Source organism: Oncorhynchus mykiss, chromosome 1, assembly GCF_013265735.2.
Source record: "Oncorhynchus mykiss isolate Arlee chromosome 1, USDA_OmykA_1.1, whole genome shotgun sequence".
NCBI classification, from domain to species: domain Eukaryota; kingdom Metazoa; phylum Chordata; class Actinopteri; order Salmoniformes; family Salmonidae; genus Oncorhynchus; species Oncorhynchus mykiss.
The window spans coordinates 42,266,420-42,285,554 of NC_048565.1; the positions used below are offsets into that span (position 1 = coordinate 42,266,420).

Genomic DNA, 19,135 nt, shown 5'->3' on the forward strand with positions numbered 1-19,135 from the left:
ACTGTCCTCGCTCCACTGCTTCCCTCCCCAGGATGCTCACCAGGGAATGGTACTGAGTTGTTCCTGTTAAAAGAATATCATGGTGTCTTTTCACACATGCTCAGGTTCCTGCTATCTCAGCTCTATGGTGCTTCTCCAGTGACATTCTTCCTATTGATGAAGCTGTGCAGAGGAGCAGCAAAAGTGAATGTCAGTGTCCAGGGACCCACTGTCTGGTTTAATGGGTTCTGGTGGTTGGATGTTCTGGGGGGCATTACTTAATTAGAGGGGGGATAAAAGAATATGAGCTATTTTTGGCTTCGTTTGTTTCATTGCTGTGTTGTCATTAGTCGGGAGTTTGGCATGGGTCTCCTAAGAGAGCAGTGTTTTCCATACCAGTGTTTCTCCACTTTATTAACTTTTTTGGTATAGCTGGCGGTATTTTCACGTCCGGATGAAAAGCCTGCCCAAAGTAAACTGCCTGCCACTCAGGCCCAGAAGCTAGGATATGCATATAGATTTGGATAGAAAACACTCTTAAAGTTTCTAAAACACCAAGAAAACATTCCAATACTTATTTTCCACCATCATTTGCAAATAAATTCATTAAAAATCCTACAATGGGATTTTCTGGATTTTTTTCCCCTAATTTTGTCTGTCATAGTTGAAGTGTACCTATGATGAAAATTACAGGCCTCATCTTTTTAAGTTGGAGAACTTGCACAATTGGTGGCTGACTAAATACTTTTTTGCCGCACTTGTATGCATCTTCTAGTGATTTATTGATAGGAGAGGTCAGTCCCGCCTCTCGGTAGGCTACCTGTGTTATGTTTGTGCGTTGTGGTTGGCTGCGGTCTAATTTCTTTTCACGGAGGAGGGAGACCATAATGCTTCTTCATTGTTTTCTGTGAGGGAATTTACATGTACCTTGTAAGTGGTAAAGATGAGTTGAAATCCACAAAAGTATTGTTTTGTGGCTTTTTTATTTAAAAAAATTAACTAGTGTTTTATATGCCTTTCGACAGACTTGGAGTTGGGGGGCATAGGCTATTTACTATTTGATTTTCGACGAACAGCTTGTGTTGACCTGTTTAATGGTTCCCAAACTGTGGGCAGGGTACACATGGTGCCTTAAGAAACTCAGTCCGGCTTTCAACTTACTCTTGAAAGTTGTAATAGTAGAATGCACAAGGTGCAATTTCGAAATTGGGTAGTACATCATCAGTTCCTCTTGTCATGCTAGTCATTGCATACCTTCGAGAGATATTTAGAACTTGTAAGAAGTGTCCAGATCAACTAGCCCATGTCAGCCAACATTTTTAGCTAGGTTTTTTAGCCCATAGATTATTGTAATGTTTGAATCACTCAAATATGACATGAATAGACATGACAATAAGTATAGAATTGCAGGTAATGGGCTAGAAAACTCCTTTGCTATTCATAAATCATACATAAATCAAACCAATACTTTTGGTCCTGTAATATTTGGGGTGGTTATGTAAAAAGTGCTGTAATTTCTAAACTGTCCACTGAATATGGATGAAAATACCCTAAATTAAAATGGGAAGTCTGCACTTTAACCTCACGGTTTCATTTCAAATCCAGACTTTTGGAGCAGAGAGACAAAATAATAAAAAATGCTTCGCTGTCCCAATAACTGTGGAGGGCACTGTTTATGACATTATTAAAGATATTGATATTGGCCTAATGATTCAATTAAAGTGTTGACAATGGAATAGTGAGTGAACTGTTTGTTTTCTGTGTAGCAAAGCCTGTGTTTAGCGCCTGCTTCGTTCTTCAATCATACCTGTATGTCTATTCATGGGAGCTTGACTGTATAAAAATGGTGGTGCACAATCTGGCGGGGGGTCCGGGGATCCTCCCCCTGTAGATTTTAAAATACATTTTCCTGCAGTTCTATGATTCTCAACAGGGAATCCAAGTTCACTTGAGAGAACACAACCTTTTTCTTAGGTTTTTGCCACAATAAACAAATGACAAAGTATCACATTTGTCTCTTTATAGCAGCATTGACCATAAAATACAGAATTCGAAGAACAATTCAAAACGTGCAGTAAAACTGTAAATATGACTTGAATCTAGATCTGTCCCCGACAAAAAAATTAAATAATAATAATTGTGGTTACCCATGAGTCGAAATTCTTTTAATGTGTATTTTTCCATATATAGACAAATCCTATGTGTTTTAATCAACTACATGCACTGAACTTGTCTGATGCTTTAAGCGCACTGATTGATTAAATAAGACACACAAATGACTAGAGGGAGCCCGACTGCAATTCATTTGATTGTGCCAGGCTGTGTAAAAAAGAATGACAGCGAGTGACTGAGTAACACCCATTGTCTCTCTCTCCTCCCTGCTACAGCGACCACTACAGAACATCAACAGTGTTTATTGCACTGTCTGTGTTATGCTGAAGCTGCAACATAATTGGCTGTTTCTGACTGAAAAGTTCTGTTACCGAAATCCCTAATTAGTTCAGGAAAAACATTCCCTCTTCCCTTAACTCTTTACGTGACACGTTTGCATCGCATGCATGTGACCAAGAAAGCCTGACCTATATCATATCATAAACACACCAATAAATGAGTTATAACAAACTCCAAACACCATAACACATGTGACCGCAAAATGGAATGCAGAGGACTTGACACAAACTCAAAATGGAATGCAGAGGACTTGATACAAACTCAAAATGGAATGCAGAGGACTTGACACAAACTCAAAATGGAATGCAGAGGACTTGACACAAACTCAAAATGGAATGCAGAGGACTTGACACAAACTCAAAATGGAATGCAGAGGACTTGACACAAACTCAAAATGGAATGCAGAGGACTTGACACAAACTCCAAATGGAATGCAGAGGACTTGACACAAACTCAAAATGGAATGCAGAGGACTTGACACAAACTCCAAATGGAATGCAGAGGACTTGACACAAACTCAAAATGGAATGCAGAGGACTTGACACAAACTCCAAATGGAATGCAGAGGACTTGACACAAACTCAAAATGGAATGCAGAGGACTTGACACAAACTCAAAATGGGAACTGGTTGCTCATGCGTTAAAGGGGAAGTAAAATCTGCGGAATAAATTTGACTAATTGTGGAAAATACTGGAGATAAAGAAGGGGTGGTAAGGAGCAAGCTCTGCATGCATATTATGTGTCCCAAACAGGTGCTGTTTTTCTGCCTGTTTGGAACAATGTAAACAACCCAAAATAAATAAGCGTACCAGATAGTCTGTACGGTTGGTTTTTTTGTGTGTATTTTTTGTAACGCCTTTCTTACAGCAAACACTAAAAACTGCTGCATTGCATTGGTGAATACAATTGCTGAAATGGAACGATTTATTACGCTAATTATTCAAGGGCCGCTTTATTTTATTTTACAACTAAAATGCTCGTTTGTTTTTTAAATTAGGAGTGACTCGTATTCTGTGTGATGACATGAATGCATCAATGAATAAATGAATGATTGATACAGTAGTATCACAACATAGGCCTAAGTAAGATTAAACAGGATGCGCTCTTAAGCCTACAGCTCGACGGTGGTTACACAAGGCTGCTTTATACTAAGCCTACTAATGATGATGACGTTACTTATTATTATAATGATGGTCATTATAGTAATAATAACAATAAGGAGATTAATAATTTATTATTATTATAAATGTAATAGTAGTTCCTCACAATGTAATAGTAGTTCCTCACAATTTGGAACAGTGTAAACAACACTAAATCAATTATAAGTAATACCAGAGAGGTTGTTCAAACGAAGAAAAACAAGTGTGACGCCTTCATTACAGCATAGCAAAGATTAAAAAACAGCCTAATTTTTTTAATGGTTTATCCTACATGTTGTGGTTGTGTGAGGCTTGGTGCTTTCGGAATATTAAACAAACACGTGTATTTAGGCAACAGAAGCAGGATGCGTCACGCCCTGACCTTAGAGAGCCTTTTTATGTCTCTATTTGTTTTGGTAAGGGTGTGATTTGGGTGGGTATTCTATGTTCTTTATTTCTATGTTTTGGCCGGGTATGGTTCTCAATCAGGGACAGCTGTCTATCGTTGTCTCTGATTGGGAATCATACTTAGGCAGCCTGTTTTGCCACTTTAGGTTGTGGGATGTTGTTTTTAGTTAGCTCTGCGTAGCCTACGGAACGTGATGTTGTTCTTTGTTGTTTTGTTTGGCGTTCGGATTTAATAAAGAATCATGACCACGCTGCACTTTGGTCCACAAGCCGACCGGCTTGATTCGGTCTTATGTAGCAAAATTTGTAATGTTTTTTTTTTTTTTTTACATTGGATAAAAGTAGAGACTGAGGTAGAAAATGGTATGGCATACACTACAGTTGAGGAGTAATGGGAAAGTAATTCTGCTTTGAAAGTTGATCAACTTGTATCCTCACTTTTGAGAAAATGGCCTTTGAATGTTTTGGTATCTAGTGAAGAGCTCTGTGTCTACACTCATTCGGCATCGTTCACACCCTCTTAAGCTTTAGCCCCACCCATCTCTTTAAGGGTTGATCCGAGTGTTCGGTTCTAACAACAGTAGTCAATCACCCAAGCTAATTGGCTAGCTTGCTAGCTACTTCCAGACACAAATGAGAGAACATCTCACTCTGACCATTTTACTTGCCCTAGCCGAGCTGGTTAGGCTGTTTCTATGTTATCTAGAGCGTTGGTGACTGCAACTGTGCTCCTGGCAACAATTATTATTTATTTTTTTGCCAAAGCTTACTGACACCGGCTGTATTCAACGGGTGTTGAGCGTTTGTAAATTCGTCAGTAATTCTACGCCAGAGCGAATTTACCAGTTAGGTCTATCAACAGCTGTCGCAGTGAACATTCTATTGAAATGGATACTTGCATATTGGAGTCTTTTGTTAAGACATGTAGCTAGCTAGCTAAACAATTAACCATAATCCCAACTCATGACGTTACTACCCTGCATGAATTTTCAGGTAGCTAACCAACCTGGTTTAATGTTACCTAGCTAACATTAGGCTATAACTAACAAAGCAAATGGTTCTGAAATACGAATAATATTACTACACAGATCATACACGTAACGTTAGCTAGCTAACAGTACACTTTAACTTGAAATTAAAACGACTTTCTGAGAAAATTAGAAACGTGTAATAACTGAAAATGTAGCTAGCATGGATGGACCTCTGTCATGTATGCCGTGGTTGCCCTTATTTTGAAGATTTAATATGGAGACAGGTGTTTTCTCCATCTCTTTAGCTAGTATATTCTAATTCCACTGATTTCAAAACTCGGTCCACCAGAAAGTAGAGAGCAACACTTATGTAGTTCTACTACGCAATATATTTTTTTAACTGCATTAGACAGGATTACCTACATATACTGACTAGCTCAAATAGACAGAAGCGTGCTACATGGCAGACCAATCTAAACTCATCTCTCGGCATGTCCAGCCCACTCATTATCTCAGCCAATCATGGCTAGCGGGAAGGTTGCTCCCTTTTTCTGTGGCTAAAACACCTAGGCTCGCAATTGAACAATTTTATTCATATTTACAGATGGCACATACGTTTGTTATTAAGGCACATGAAAGTTCACATGTTCCAGAAGGCATTTCTGCCAAAAAATGCATTTTGATTAAAATTTAAAAAAAAGTTTACGTTCAAATGGCTCTTCTGTGTAGTAGTGATGCTTGACATCCTCCTAGTTTCCTGAAACGAGTCACCATATAAGGAGGATTTATAAAGCCAGGCACATTTAATAGTTAGGCTATTGATTATAGATTATAGATACATTTTACCGCTAGTCAATGTCACAGCTGATTTTACCAATCTGTGAGGTAAAGTCGTTAAAGTATTCAATCATTTAGCTGTGTATTTCGGATGGAATCTACACCGAATGTACCAGAGAATGCCGCCACAAATAGAGCTCGTTCTGCATTTTATTTGATGACAGTGTTTCTATTGTTGACCTTAAAATTGACATCTTGGACATCCCATGCCAAATCTCCATAGATATGTGTGATAGCTTGTAGTTTGGATACATACTCTCTGGTGTGTAGTAGTTTAACCTCAGTACTGAGTAGAGTAGATGTCCCTGCACTATAAATATCCCTGTTCAGGGCCTTTAGGGCCTGTTGTCCTGGCTCCTCTGTGTTTAGCTCGGTTGTTATTACTGACTATCCTACCGATCCTCGACTTCGGCGATGTCATCTACAAAATGGCTTCCAACACTCTACTCAGCAAACTGGATGCAGTCTATCACAGTGCCATCCGTTTTGTCACTAAAGCACCTTATACCACCCACCACTGCGACTTGTATGCTCTAGTCGGCTGGCCCTCGCTACATATTCGTCGCCAGACCCACTGGCTCCAGGTCATCTACAAGTCCATGCCAGGTAAAGCTCCGCCTTATCTCAGCTCACTGGTCACGCGCTCCAGCAGGTGTATCTCACTGATCATCCCTAAAGCCAACACCTCATTTGGCCGCCTTTCGTTCCAGTACTCTGCTGCCTGTGACTGGAACGAATTGCAAAAATCGCTGAAGTTGGAGACTTTTATCTCCCTCACCAACTTCAAACATCAGCTATCTGAGCAGCTAACCGATCGCTGCAGCTGTACATAGTCTATTGGTAAATAGCCCACCCATTTTCACCTACCTCATCCCCATACTGTTTTTATTTATTTACTTTTCTGCTCTTTTGCACACCAATATCTCTACCTGTACATGACCATCTGATCATTTATCACTCCAGTGTTAATCTGCAAAATTGTAATTATTCGCCTACCTCATGCCTTTTGCACACATTGTATATAGACTCCCCCTTTGTTTTCTACTGTGTTATTGACTTGTTAATTGTTTACTCCATGTGTAACTCTGTGTTGTCTGCTCATACTGCTATGCTTTATCTTGGCCAGGTCGCAGTTGCAAATGAGAACTTGTTCTCAACTAGCCTACCTGGTTAAATAAAGGTGAAATAAAATAAAAAATAAAAATTGACACTGACTAAAATAGGCTGACTGCTACCTTCAATCATAGATCAACAATACCATACCAATTTGTGACATAATTCAGACATACATAACTGTGACATACAGACTACATAATACTGACATACACTGTACAAACACATACACTGTACAAAACATATCCCTTTTGCCCTCAGAACAGCCTCAATTCGTCAGAGCGTGGACTCTGAAAGGGGTGAAAAGCATTCTACAGGGATTCTGGCCCATGTTGACTCCAATGCTTCCCACAGTTGTGTCAAGATTGGCTGGATGTGCTTCGGGTGGTGGACCTTTCCTGACATACACACATAAAGCTGTTGAGCGTGAAAAACCCAGCAGCATTGCAGTTCTTGACACACTCAAAACGCTGCGCTGTCTGTCTTTGTCTAGTAGGGAGATGCCCTGATGAATGTCTTGTCATCTCTGCATCTTGTCTTTGGTATTCGAAGTCGGGCACATGCCCAGGGATTTCAGTCTCAAGCAGCACTCTTGTCCTGACTGAGCTCGCATGCGCAGAGGTCTGAGGCACTGCATCTCAGTGCAAGAGGCGTCACTACAGGCCCTGGTTTGAATCCAGGCTGTATCACATCCGGCCGTGATTGGGAATCCCATAGGGCAGTGCACAATTGGCCCAGCGTCGTCCGGGTTTGGCCGGGGTAGGCCGTCATTGTAAATAAGAATTAGTTCTTAACTGACTTGCTTAGTTAAATAAAGGTTAAATAAATAAATACAAAAATACTACCATATCCCATTCAAAGGCACTGAAGTATTTTGTCACCCATGTCTCAAGGCTTAAAAATTATTCTTTAACCTGTCTCCTCCCCTTCATTAACACTGATTTGAAGTGGATTTAACAAGTGACAGTGTATTGCCAGAGTGATCGACAATCTCCGTGATGACAAAGTTTCCTGGTACTTTATCAGCCGTTAGTTTGACACCCCTGATCGTGTGCTGCTCCTCCTCGTCTCCTGCAGAAAGTGAGCCCATCGAAGCGATCGCCAAATTTGACTACGTGGGACGCTCGGCCCGCGAGCTGTCCTTCAAGAAGGGCGCCTCCCTGCTGCTGTACCAGCGGGCATCGGACGACTGGTGGGAGGGCCGGCACAACGGCATCGATGGCCTGGTGCCTCACCAGTACATTGTGGTGCAGGACATGTGAGTATGCAGCCAAACGCACAGCTTCTAGAGCTACTATCACATACAGTATGTTACGCTCATGTTCTTATTCCATTTCAGACATCAATGGACTGGTATTATCCATCAATCTGGTGACATGACAATATGTTGAATTAAATCTATTATTTTTCCAAAGACGGTACAATCCAGACAAGCAGTTTTGCACAGGAATTGTTAGTGGGGCAGGATTTGTAGTTGCACAACATTACGATATGTCACCATCCTTGAAGTCTAGACTCCTATTCCCTTACCAATACGTTAGACTGTCGATTAGCGACTCTTGCATGCAGTAAATGTGTCTACATTCTTGAGGAGGACTCCTCAGTACAGCAGTATAACCGCCCTCCTGCATAACTGACCAATCAGTTAATAAATCAATCACGTTGTACTGCATTTTGTATTGTATTTTTACTCTTAAAACAGAGGAAACCCAACCTCCCTTAATCCCATTTAGGGTCCTTTTTCATAGTGAAAGTGCCGTCACCCGTCCATATTTAATGTTCTCTCTCTGGATTAATCACTGCACTGTCCCCGTCTTGGTGGTCAAGTCCTCCCTGACACTGACTTTGAGGGGCCTTGGCCAAGGCTCTGGGGCTGTGTAAAGCAGGGCCCTGGGCTGCAGGCCTCCGTCCGTCTTTCCCGGGTGTCCTCTAGGGGTCCTTAACTACCCCATCTGTCATCCTCATCCCCCCCTGGAGCACCTCTCCCCCCCCTGGAGCACCTCTCCTCCCCTGGAGCACCTCTCCTCCCCTGGAGCACCTCTCCTCCCCTGGGAACCGTCCCTCTGCCCCGGGAACCATCCCTCTGCCCCGGGAACCATCCCTCCTCCCCAGCAACAGTTGCTGCCTAATGGGATGGATCTAAATCCTCATTAAGAGGGCAAGATGGTCAGAAGGCCCCTCCTCCCTCAGTGCTGCGGGTCCTTTTCCAGCTGTCCCTCTGATGGCTGTTTTCTTAGTTAATGGAACGGCCCAGAGAACTTACTGCCATGTGTCCCGTAACATAGCATAATGTACTAGAGGGCTCCGAGACACACGGCCCCATCAAAGGGCCCAGAATAAAGTGATGTCTGGGAGATATCTCGCCCTTTCTCTGTCTCTGTTTAGCAGCCAGGGTATCCTCTTTCAGAGCTGCGCTGTGGGGCCTGGGGAACTCTAAGGCACGACTGAGCAAATTCACAGCATGGTGTGTACTGTCTGAGCACTTGGTTGAAATACAGTAAGATATAGCTTTGCGTATCAGATGGCTGGGCCACGGTCATCCTTCTTGTGATACGTGCACTGCAGCGTGCGTGGTTTATCAGCCAGTCCATTAGTCACCCCTCCACCAGACTCAGTGGCTAGTAAGCAGGTCTGATTGCTGCCACCTGACAGGAACGGGCACCAATTGCAGTGTCTGCAGCTAGCGCTCAGCTCCGCTCAGTCACACAGGCAGCCCACTGAGATAAACCAGACAGCTGGCACTGGTCAAGCTGCCTGGCAGTCCTGGACACACCATGACTAATGGCATGCTAATAGATGCAGGCCTATGAGTCAACATGAACCTGGAGGAGAGGCTAGTTAGGTATGATTGACTGAGCTCCTTTGTAGCTCAGTTGGATAGAGCGTGGCACTTGTAACGCCAGGGTTAAGTCGCTTTGGATGAAAGTGTCTGCCAAATGGGTTTTAGTATTATTATTAACTGAATGCACTGTGGTCAAAAGCTTTCCACTTCTAAGCTTTTTTTGCATAAACAAAAAAAGGGAAACAAATAATTTTTTGTGTGTGTGTGTTACAGGGACGATAATTTCTCAGACACACTAAGTCAGAAGGCTGACAGTGAGGCCAGCAGCGGTCATGGAGCTGAGGACAAAGACATGTGTTCAGGCAAAGACATGGGCTCCCCTACAGACACCAAGATCCCTGACGCCTACATTGGCAGGCGAGTTCGACCACATCTGACCTCTACCTCATGTAGTGAGGGTGTATTTATTAAACGGAAGAAGACGGAATTAAACATGGGGGGGGGGCTACTTGGACGTGCATTTCTGTTTTCTGTTGCAAAATATTTTAAAACGTTTTATGCTGCTTGCCCACCTGCCACACACACACACACTAGCCTACCGAGGATGGCAACCCTTGTGTGACCCCCCCCCCCCCCCCCCCCCCCAGCACACCTTGACATCTCACTGTGGTATCCTCTCAAGCATTTAGCTAATGTTATATGGCCAAGCCAATAACTGCCTGACTGATGGGGACGGTCTGTCTGCCAGGGCTCTGGCTCGGACTACCACCAGCACCACCACACCCTCTTCTGACTCCACTGTACTGCCTGTGGGCAACTAGAGTTTAAAAGGCAAAAGTGGCACATGAAATGTAAAAAATGAATCTATGAGTTCCAATGAAGGAAAAGAGGTTGTGCATTCCTGGCTTTACATCTGGTTACGACTGAGGGGTTATTGGAGTAAGTCATTGCGTCAGAATGACCAGATGCTTCCACACTTCGAAACCTGGGCCCGTATTCACAAACAGTCTAGGAAAGTAGAGCTTGCCTTTTTTAGAAAGATTATTATGTGGACAGCGGGACCTGATTCTAGATCAGCACTCCTACTCCTCTAAGAGAATGTTTGAATTACGGGCCCTGTTTCCCTGTCCTGTCCCACTCCCACCTACTCTCTCAGCGTAATGGCCAATAGAGTTCTCGTTAATGAGTTGTCCCAGTCAGTGGGTCATTTCAGTTTTCAAATGAGTCGGCTTTAGGGAGTATGTTGTAAATACATTAGACGTTTTTTTTTTAATGGTGGTGCTTGGTCATTCTCAGACCAGTCCAGGGCTTGGACACACTCACTCTCCTGGTGTATCCTTTTGGCAGGGACTATGTTGGCTTCTGGGAGAGCGCTAGTATTTCCTATTTTTATCTTCCATTCATTGCTGCATTCTAGTTTGTGTGGCGGTGTAGGCGACCTTGGAGAATATACCACTGGCATCGGCCCAAATGCAAGTTAAGATACTGTTTTATTAAAGGGCTTGCTCACTTGTCTCTCTGCTGGAGAGAATGTTGATGAATCATACTGTGTTTTGTAGTATCCTAGCTATGTGTTCCATTCTGCAGATTCAGAGCCTCAGTCACCTTCTCCAATCATGTTCCATAGTCATTTCCTGTCTCTCCCCTCCCCACACCCCCGCTCCACTCCCAATTCCCTTGCCGTGTCCAAGTTGTTATCCCCTCCCTCGCTCCTGGCAGCCCTCCATTTCCTCTTTCTCTCTCTCTCTTCTCTCGCTCCTCTCTCTCTCTCTTCTCTCGCTCCTCTCTCGCTCCTCTCTCTCTCTCTCTCTCTCTCTCTCTCTTCTCTCTCTCCTCTCGCTCCTCTCTCTCTCCTCTCGCTCCTCTCTCTCTCCTCTCGCTCCTCTCTCTCTCCTCTCGCTACTCTCTATCCTCTCGCTACTCTCTCTATCCTCTCGCTACTCTCTCTCCTCTCGCTACTCTCTCTCTCCTCTCTCTCGCTACTCTCTCTCACTACTCTCTCGCTCCTCTCTCTCGCTACTCTCTCTCGCTACTCTCTCTCGCTACTCTCTCTCGCTACTCTCTCTCTCGCTTCTCTCTCTCTCTCCTCTCGCTGCTACTCTCTCTCCTCTCGCTGCTACTCTCTCTCTCCTCTCGCTGCTACTCTCTCTCTCCTCTCGCTGCTACTCTCTCTCTCCTCTCGCTGCTACTCTCTCTCTCTCTCTCTCCTCTCGCTACTCTCTCTCGCTCCCCTCTCTCGCTCCCCTCTCTCGCTCCCCTCTCTCGCTCCCCTCTCTCGCTCCCCTCTCTCGCTCCCCTCTCTCGCTCCCCTCTCTCTCTCTTCTCTCGCTCTCCTCTCGCCTCTCTCTATCCTCTCGCTACTCTCTCTATCCTCTCGCTCCTCTCTCGCTCCTCTCGCTACTCTCTCTCTCCCCTCTCTCTCTCTCTCGCTCCCCTCTCTCTCGATCCCCTCTCTCTCTCTCTCTCTCACTCACGTCTCTCTCGCTCCCCTCTCTCTCTCTCTCGCTCCCCTCTCTCTCTCTCTGGCTCCCCTCTCTCTCTCTCTGGCTCCCCTCTCTCTCTCTATCTGGCTCCCCTCTCTCGCTCTCTCGCTCCCCTCTCTCTCTCTCTCTCGCTCCCCTCTCTCTCTCTCTCGCTCCCCTCTCTCTCTCTCTCGCTCCCCTCTCTCTCTCTCGCTCCCCTCTCTCTCTCTCGCTCCCCTCTCTCTCTCTCGCTCCCCTCTCTCTCTCTCGCTCCCCTCTCTCTCTCTCGCTCCTCTCTCTCTCGCTCCCCTCTCTCTCGCTCCTCTCTCTCTCGCTCCTCTCTCTCTCGCTCCTCTCTCTCTCGCTCCCCTCTCTCGCTCCCCTCTCTCTCGCTCCCCTCTCTCTCTCTCTCTCGCTCCCCTCTCTCTCTCTCTCTCGCTCCCCTCTCTCTCTCTCTCTCGCTCCCCTCTCTCTCGCTCCCCTCTCTCTCGCTCCTCTCTCTCTCTCTCTCGCTCCTCTCTCTCTCTCGCTCCTCTCTCTCTCTCGCTCCCCTCTCTCTCTCGCTCCCCTCTCTCTCTCGCTCCCCTCTCTCTCTCGCTCCCCTCTCTCTCTCGCTCCCCTCTCTCTCTCGCTCCCCTCTCTCTCTCGCTCCCCTCTCTCTCTCGCTCCCCTCTCTCTCTCTCTCTCGCTCCCCTCTCTCTCGCTCCTCTCTCTCTCTCTCTCGCTCCTCTCTCTCTCTCTCGCTCCTCTCTCTCTCTCTCTCGCTCCTCTCTCTCTCTCGCTCCCCTCTCTCTCTCGCTCCCCTCTCTCTCTCGCTCCCCTCTCTCTCTCGCTCCCCTCTCTCTCTCTCTCGCTCCCCTCTCTCTCTCTCTCGCTCCCCTCTCTCTCTCTCTCTCGCTCCCCTCTCTCTCTCTCTCTCTCGCTCCCCTCTCTCTCTCTCTCTCTCGCTCCCCTCTCTCTCTCTCTCTCTCGCTCCCCTCTCTCTCTCTCTCTCTCGCTCCCCTCTCTCTCTCTCGCTCCCCTCTCTCTCTCTCGCTCCCCTCTCTCTCTCTCTCTCTCTCTCTCGCTCCCCTCTCTCTCTCGCTCCCCTCTCTCTCTCGCTCCCCTCTCTCTCTCGCTCCCCTCTCTCTCTCGCTCCCCTCTCTCTCTCGCTCCCCTCTCTCTCTCGCTCCCCTCTCTCTCGCTCCCCTCTCTCTCGCTCCCCTCTCTCTCGCTCCCCTCTCTCTCGCTCCTCTCTCTCTCTCTCTCGCTCCTCTCTCTCTCTCTCGCTCCTCTCTCTCTCTCTCTCGCTCCTCTCTCTCTCTCTCTCGCTCCCCTCTCTCTCTCGCTCCCCTCTCTCTCTCGCTCCCCTCTCTCTCTCGCTCCCCTCTCTCTCTCGCTCCCCTCTCTCTCTCTCTCGCTCCCCTCTCTCTCTCTCTCTCGCTCCCCTCTCTCTCTCTCTCTCTCGCTCCCCTCTCTCTCTCTCTCTCTCGCTCCCCTCTCTCTCTCTCTCTCTCGCTCCCCTCTCTCTCTCTCGCTCCCCTCTCTCTCTCTCGCTCCCCTCTCTCTCTCTCTCTCTCGCTCCCCTCTCTCTCTCTCTCGCTCCCCTCTCTCTCTCTCTCGCTCCCCTCTCTCTCTCTCGCTCTCTCTCGCTCCCCTCTCTCTCTCTCTCGCTCCCCTCTCTCTCTCTCTCTCTCGCTCCCCTCTCTCTCTCTCGCTCCCCTCTCTCTCTCTCTTGCTCCCCTCTCTCTCTCTCTCGCTCGCTCCCCTCTCTCTCTCTCTCTCGCTCCCCTCTCTCTCTCTCGCTCCCCTCTCTCTCTCTCTCTCTCGCTCTCCTCTCTCTCTCTCTTGCTCCCCTCTCTCTCTCTCTCGCTCGCTCCCCTCTCTCTCTCTCGCTCGCTCCCCTCTCTCTCTCTCGCTCCCCTCTCTCTCTCTCGCTCCCCTCTCTCTCTCTCGCTCGCTCCCCTCTCTCTCTCTCGCTCCCCTCTCTCTCTCTCGCTCCCCTCTCTCTCTCTCTTGCTCCCCTCTCTCTCTCTCTCGCTCGCTCCCCTCTCTCTCTCTCGCTCGCTCCCCTCTCTCTCTCTCTCTCGCTCCCCTCTCTCTCTCTCTCTCGCTCCCCTCTCTCTCTCGCTCCCCTCTCTCTCTCGCTCCCCTCTCTCTCTCGCTCCCCTCTCTCTCTCGCTCCCCTCTCTCTCGCTCCCCTCTCTCTCGCTCCTCTCTCTCTCCTCTCTCTCTCTCGCTCTCCTCTCTCTCTCGCGCTCCCCTCTCTCTCTCGCTCCCCTCTCTCTCTCTCTCGCTCCCCTCTCTCTCTCTCTCTCGCTCCCCTCTCTCTCTCGCTCCCCTCTCTCTCTCGCTCCCCTCTCTCTCTCTCTCTCTCGCTCCCCTCTCTCTCTCTCTCTCGCTCCCCTCTCTCTCTCTCTCTCTCGCTCCCCTCTCTCTCTCTCTCTCGCTCCCCTCTCTCTCTCTCTCTCGTTCCCCTCTCTCTCTCTCTCTCTCGCTCCCCTCTCTCTCTCTCTCTCGCTCCTCTCTCTCTCTCTCTCGCTCCCCTCTCTCTCTCTCTCTCTCGCTCCCCTCTCTCTCTCTCTCGCTCCCCTCTCTCTCTCTCTTGCTCCCCTCTCTCTCTCTCTCGCTCCCCTCTCTCTCTCTCTCTCGCTCCCCTCTCTCTCTCTCTCTCGCTCCCCTCTCTCTCTCTCTCTCTCTCTCTCTCTCTCGCTCCCCTCTCTCTCTCTCTCTCTCTCGCTCCCCTCTCTCTCTCTCTCTCGCTCCCCTCTCTCTCTCTCTCTCTCTCCCCTCTCTCTCTCTCTCCCCTCTCTCTCTCTCTCTCTCTCGCTCCCCTCTCTCTCTCTCGCTCCCCTCTCTCTCTCTCTCTCGCTCCCCTCTCTCTCTCTCTCAAATTCAAGCTGCTTTATTGGCATGAAAAACATTGTGTCAATATTGCCAAAGCAACAATGTATACAATATACATTGTAACAAAATTATAAATGATAGCAAATAATAATATAAAATGGTAGTAAATAATAATACAAAATTAAATACAAAAATAATAACAATAAAATGGTAACAGTCTACAGTAAACATTAATAATTATCTCTCTCTCTCTCGTTCTCTCTCTCTCCCTCTCTCTCTCTCTCGCTCCCCTCTCTCTCTCTCTTGCTCCCCTCTCTCTCTCTCTCGCTCGCTCCCCTCTCTCTCTCTCGCTCGCTCCCCTCTCTCTCTCTCGCTCCCCTCTCTCTCTCTCGCTCCCCTCTCTCTCTCTCGCTCGCTCCCCTCTCTCTCTCTCGCTCCCCTCTCTCTCTCTCGCTCCCCTCTCTCTCTCGCTCCCCTCTCTCTCTCGCTCCCCTCTCTCTCGCTCCCCTCTCTCTCGCTCCTCTCTCTCTCTCTCTCGCTCTCCTCTCTCTCTCTCGCTCCCCTCTCTCTCTCTCTCTCGCTCCCCTCTCTCTCTCTCTCTCGCTCCCCTCTCTCTCTCTCTCTCTCGCTCCCCTCTCTCTCTCTCTCTCTCGTTCCCCTCTCTCTCTCTCTCTCTCTCTCGCTCCCCTCTCTGTCTCTCTCGCTCCCCTCTCTCTCTCTCTCTCTCGCTCCCCTCTCTCTCTCTCTCTCCCCTCTCTCTCTCTCTCTCTCCCCTCTCTCTCTCTCTCTCTCGCTCCCCTCTCTCTCTCTCTCTCTCTCGCTCCCCTCTCTCTCTCTCTCTCTCTCGCTCCCCTCTCTCTCTCTCTCGCTCTCTCTCTCTCGCTCCCCTCTCTCTCTCTCTCTCGCCCTCTCTCTCTCTCGCTCCCCTCTCTCTCTCTCTCTCTCTTTCGCTCCCCCCTCTCTCTCTCTCTCTCGCTCCCCTCTCTCTCTCTCGCTCCCCTCTCTCTCTCTCGCTCCCCTCTCTCTCTCTTGCTCCCCTCTCTCTCTCTCTTGCTCCCCTCTCTCTCTCTCTTGCTCCCCTCTCTCTCTCTCTCTCGCTCCCCTCTCTCTCTCTCGCTCCCCTCTCTCTCGCTCGCTCCCCTCTCTCTCTCTCTTGCTCCCCTCTCTCTCTCTCTCTTGCTCCCCTCTCTCTCTCTCTCTTGCTCCCCTCTCTCTCTCTCGCTCGCTCCCCTCTCTCTCTCTCGCTCGCTCCCCTCTCTCTCTCTCTCTCTCTCCCCTCTCTCTCTCTCTCTCGCTCCCCTCTCTCTCTCTCTCTCGCTCGCTCCTCTCTCGCTCGCTCCCCTCTCTCTCTCTCGCTCGCTCCCCTCTCTCTCTCTCGCTCGCTCCCCTCTCTCTCTCTCTCTCGCTCCCCTCTCTCTCTCTCTCGCTCCCCTCTCTCTCTCTCTCTCGCTCCCCTCTCTCTCTCTCTCTCGCTCCCCTCTCTCTCTCTCTCGCTCGCTCCTCTCTCTCTCTCTCGCTCGCTCCTCTCTCTCTCTCTCGCTCGCTCCCCTCTCTCTCTCTCGCTCGCTCCCCCTCTCTCTCGCTCGCTCCCCTCTCGCTCCCCTCTCTCTCTCTCGCTCCCCTCTCTCTCTCTCGCTCCCCTCTCTCTCTCTCGCTCCCCTCTCTCTCGCTCGCTCCCCTCTCTCTCTCTCTTGCTCCCCTCTCTCTCTCTCTCTTGCTCCCCTCTCTCTCTCTCTCGCTCCCCTCTCTCTCTCTCGCTCGCTCCCCTCTCTCTCTCGCTCGCTCCCCTCTCTCTCTCTCGCTCGCTCCCCTCTCTCTCTCTCGCTCGCTCCCCTCTCTCTCTCTCTCTCTCTCGCTCTCTCTCTCTCTCTCTCGCTCCCCTCTCTCTCTCTCGCTCCCCTCTCTCTCTCTCTCGTTCCCCTCTCTCTCTCTCTCTCTCGCTCCCCTCTCTGTCTCTCTCGCTCCCCTCTCTCTCTCTCTCTCGCTCCCCTCTCTCTCTCTCTCGCTCCCCTCTCTCTCTCTCTCTCTCTCGCTCCCCTCTCTCTCTCTCCCTCTCTCGCTCCCCTCTCTCTCTCTCTCTCTCTCTCTCTCTCGCTCTCTCTCTCTCGCTCCCCTCTCTCTCTCTCTCTCTTTCGCTCCCCTCTCTCTCTCTCTCTCGCTCCCCTCTCTCTCTCTCGCTCCCCTCTCTCTCTCTCTTGCTCCCCTCTCTCTCTCTCTTGCTCCCCTCTCTCTCTCTCTCGCTCGCTCCCCTCTCTCTCTCTCGCTCGCTCCCCTCTCTCTCTCTCGCTCGCTCCCCTCTCTCTCTCTCGCTCGCTCCCCTCTCTCTCTCTCGCTCGCTCCCCTCTCTCTCTCTCGCTCGCTCCCCTCTCTCTCTCTCGCTCGCTCCCCTCTCTCTCTCTCGCTCGCTCCCCTCTCTCTCTCGCTCGCTCCCCTCTCTCTCTCTCTCGCTCCCCTCTCTCTCTCTCTCTCGCTCCCCTCTCTCTCTTTCTCTCGCTCGCTCCTCTCTCTCTCTCTCTCTCGCTCGCTCCCCTCTCTCTCTCGCTCGCTCCCCTCTCTCTCTCGCTCGCTCCCCTCTCTCTCTCGCTCGCTCCCCTCTCTCTCTCTCCCTCGCTCCCCTCTCTCTCTCCCTCGCTCCCCTCTCTCTCTCCCTCGCTCCCCTCTCTCGCTCCCCTCTCTCGCTCTCTCGCTCGCTCCCCTCTCTCGCTCTCTCGCTCCCCTCTCTCGCTCCCCTCTCTCGCTCCCCTCTCTCGCTCCCCTCTCTCGCTCGCTCCCCTCTCTCTCGCTCGCTCCTCTCTCTCTCGCTCGCTCCCCTCTCTCTCTCGCTCGCTCCCCTCTCTCTCGCTCGCTCCTCTCTCTCTCGCTCGCTCCCCTCTCTCTCTCGCTCGCTCCCCTCTCTCTCTCGCTCGCTCCCCTCTCTCTCGCTCGCTCCCCTCTCTCTCTCGCTCGCTCCCCTCTCTCTCTCGCTCGCTCCCCTCTCTCTCTCGCTCGCTCCCCTCTCTCTCTCGCTCGCTCCCCTCTCTCTCGCTCCCCTCTCTCGCTCGCTCCCCTCTCTCTCTCGCTCGCTCCCCTCTCTCTCTCGCTCTCTCGCTCCCCTCTCTCGCTCTCTCGCTCCCCTCTCTCGCTCTCTCGCTCCCCTCTCTCGCTCTCTCGCTCCCCTCTCTCTCGCTCTCTCGCTCCCCTCTCTCGCTCTCTCTCGCTCCCCTCTCTCTCTCTCTCGCTCCCCTCTCTCTCTCTCTCGCTCCCCTCTTTCTCTCGCTCCCTCTCTCTCTCTCGCTCCCCTCTCTCTCTCGCTCCCCTCTCTCTCTCTCGCTCCCCTCTCTCTCTCTCTCTCGCTCCCCTCTCTCTCTCTCGCTCCCCTCTCTCTCTCTCTCTCGCTCCCCTCTCTCTTTCTCGCTCCCCTCTCTCTTTCTCGCTCCCCTCTCTCTCTCGCTCCCCTCTCTCTTTCTCGCTCCCCTCTCTCTCGCTCCCCTCTCTCTCTCTCGCTCCCCTCTCTCCCTCTATCTCGCTCCCCTCTCTCCCTCTCTCTCGCTCCCCTCTCTCTCTCTCTCGCTCCCCTCTCTCTCTCTCGCGCTCCCCTCTCTCTCTCTCGCGCTCCCCTCTCTCTCTCTCTCGCTCCCCTCTCTCTCTCTCGCTCCCCTCTCTCTCTCTCGCTCCCCTCTCTCTCTCTCGCTCCCCTCTCTCTCTCTCGCTCCCCTCTCAATCCCCTCTTTCTCCCCTCTCTCTCTCTCCCCCCTCTCTCTCTCTCTCCCCTCTCTCTCTCTCTCTCTCTCTCGCTCCCCTCTCTCTCTCTCTCTCTCTCTCTCTCTCTCTCGCTCCCCTCTCTCTCTCTCTCTCTCGCTCCCCTCTCTCTCTCTCTCTCTCTCTCGCTCCCCTCTCTCTCTCTCTCTCTCGCTCCCCTCTCTCTCTCTCTCTCGCTCCCCTCTCTCGCTCCCCTCTCTCTCGCTCCCCTCTCTCTCGCTCCCCTCTCTCTCGCTCCCCTCTCTCTCGCTCCCCTCTCTCTCTCTCTCTCGTTCCCCCCTCTCTCTCTCTCTCGTTCCCCTCTCTCTCTCTCTCTCGTTCCCCTCTCTCTCTCTCTCTCTCTCTCGCTCCTCTCTCTCGCTCCTCTCTCGCTCTCTCTCTCGCTCCTCCATCTCTCTCTCTCGCTCCCCTCTCTCTCTCTCTCTCTC

At 50.0% G+C, this 19,135-nt stretch overlaps 1 protein-coding gene across 2 annotated transcripts in view; it reads left to right on the forward strand.

Annotated features, from left to right (window-relative positions):
* The window catches only part of srgap1a (SLIT-ROBO Rho GTPase activating protein 1a), a 152,568-nt gene that overhangs the window by 126,538 nt on the left and 6,895 nt on the right, over positions 1 to 19,135 (forward strand). For both annotated transcript variants that reach the window (XM_036977675.1, XM_036977679.1), the window contains exons 19-20: positions 7,977 to 8,157; positions 9,955 to 10,098. In XM_036977675.1, the coding sequence (XP_036833570.1) occupies positions 7,977 to 8,157; positions 9,955 to 10,098 (325 nt within the window). The remainder of the gene's footprint in view (positions 1 to 7,976; positions 8,158 to 9,954; positions 10,099 to 19,135) is intronic.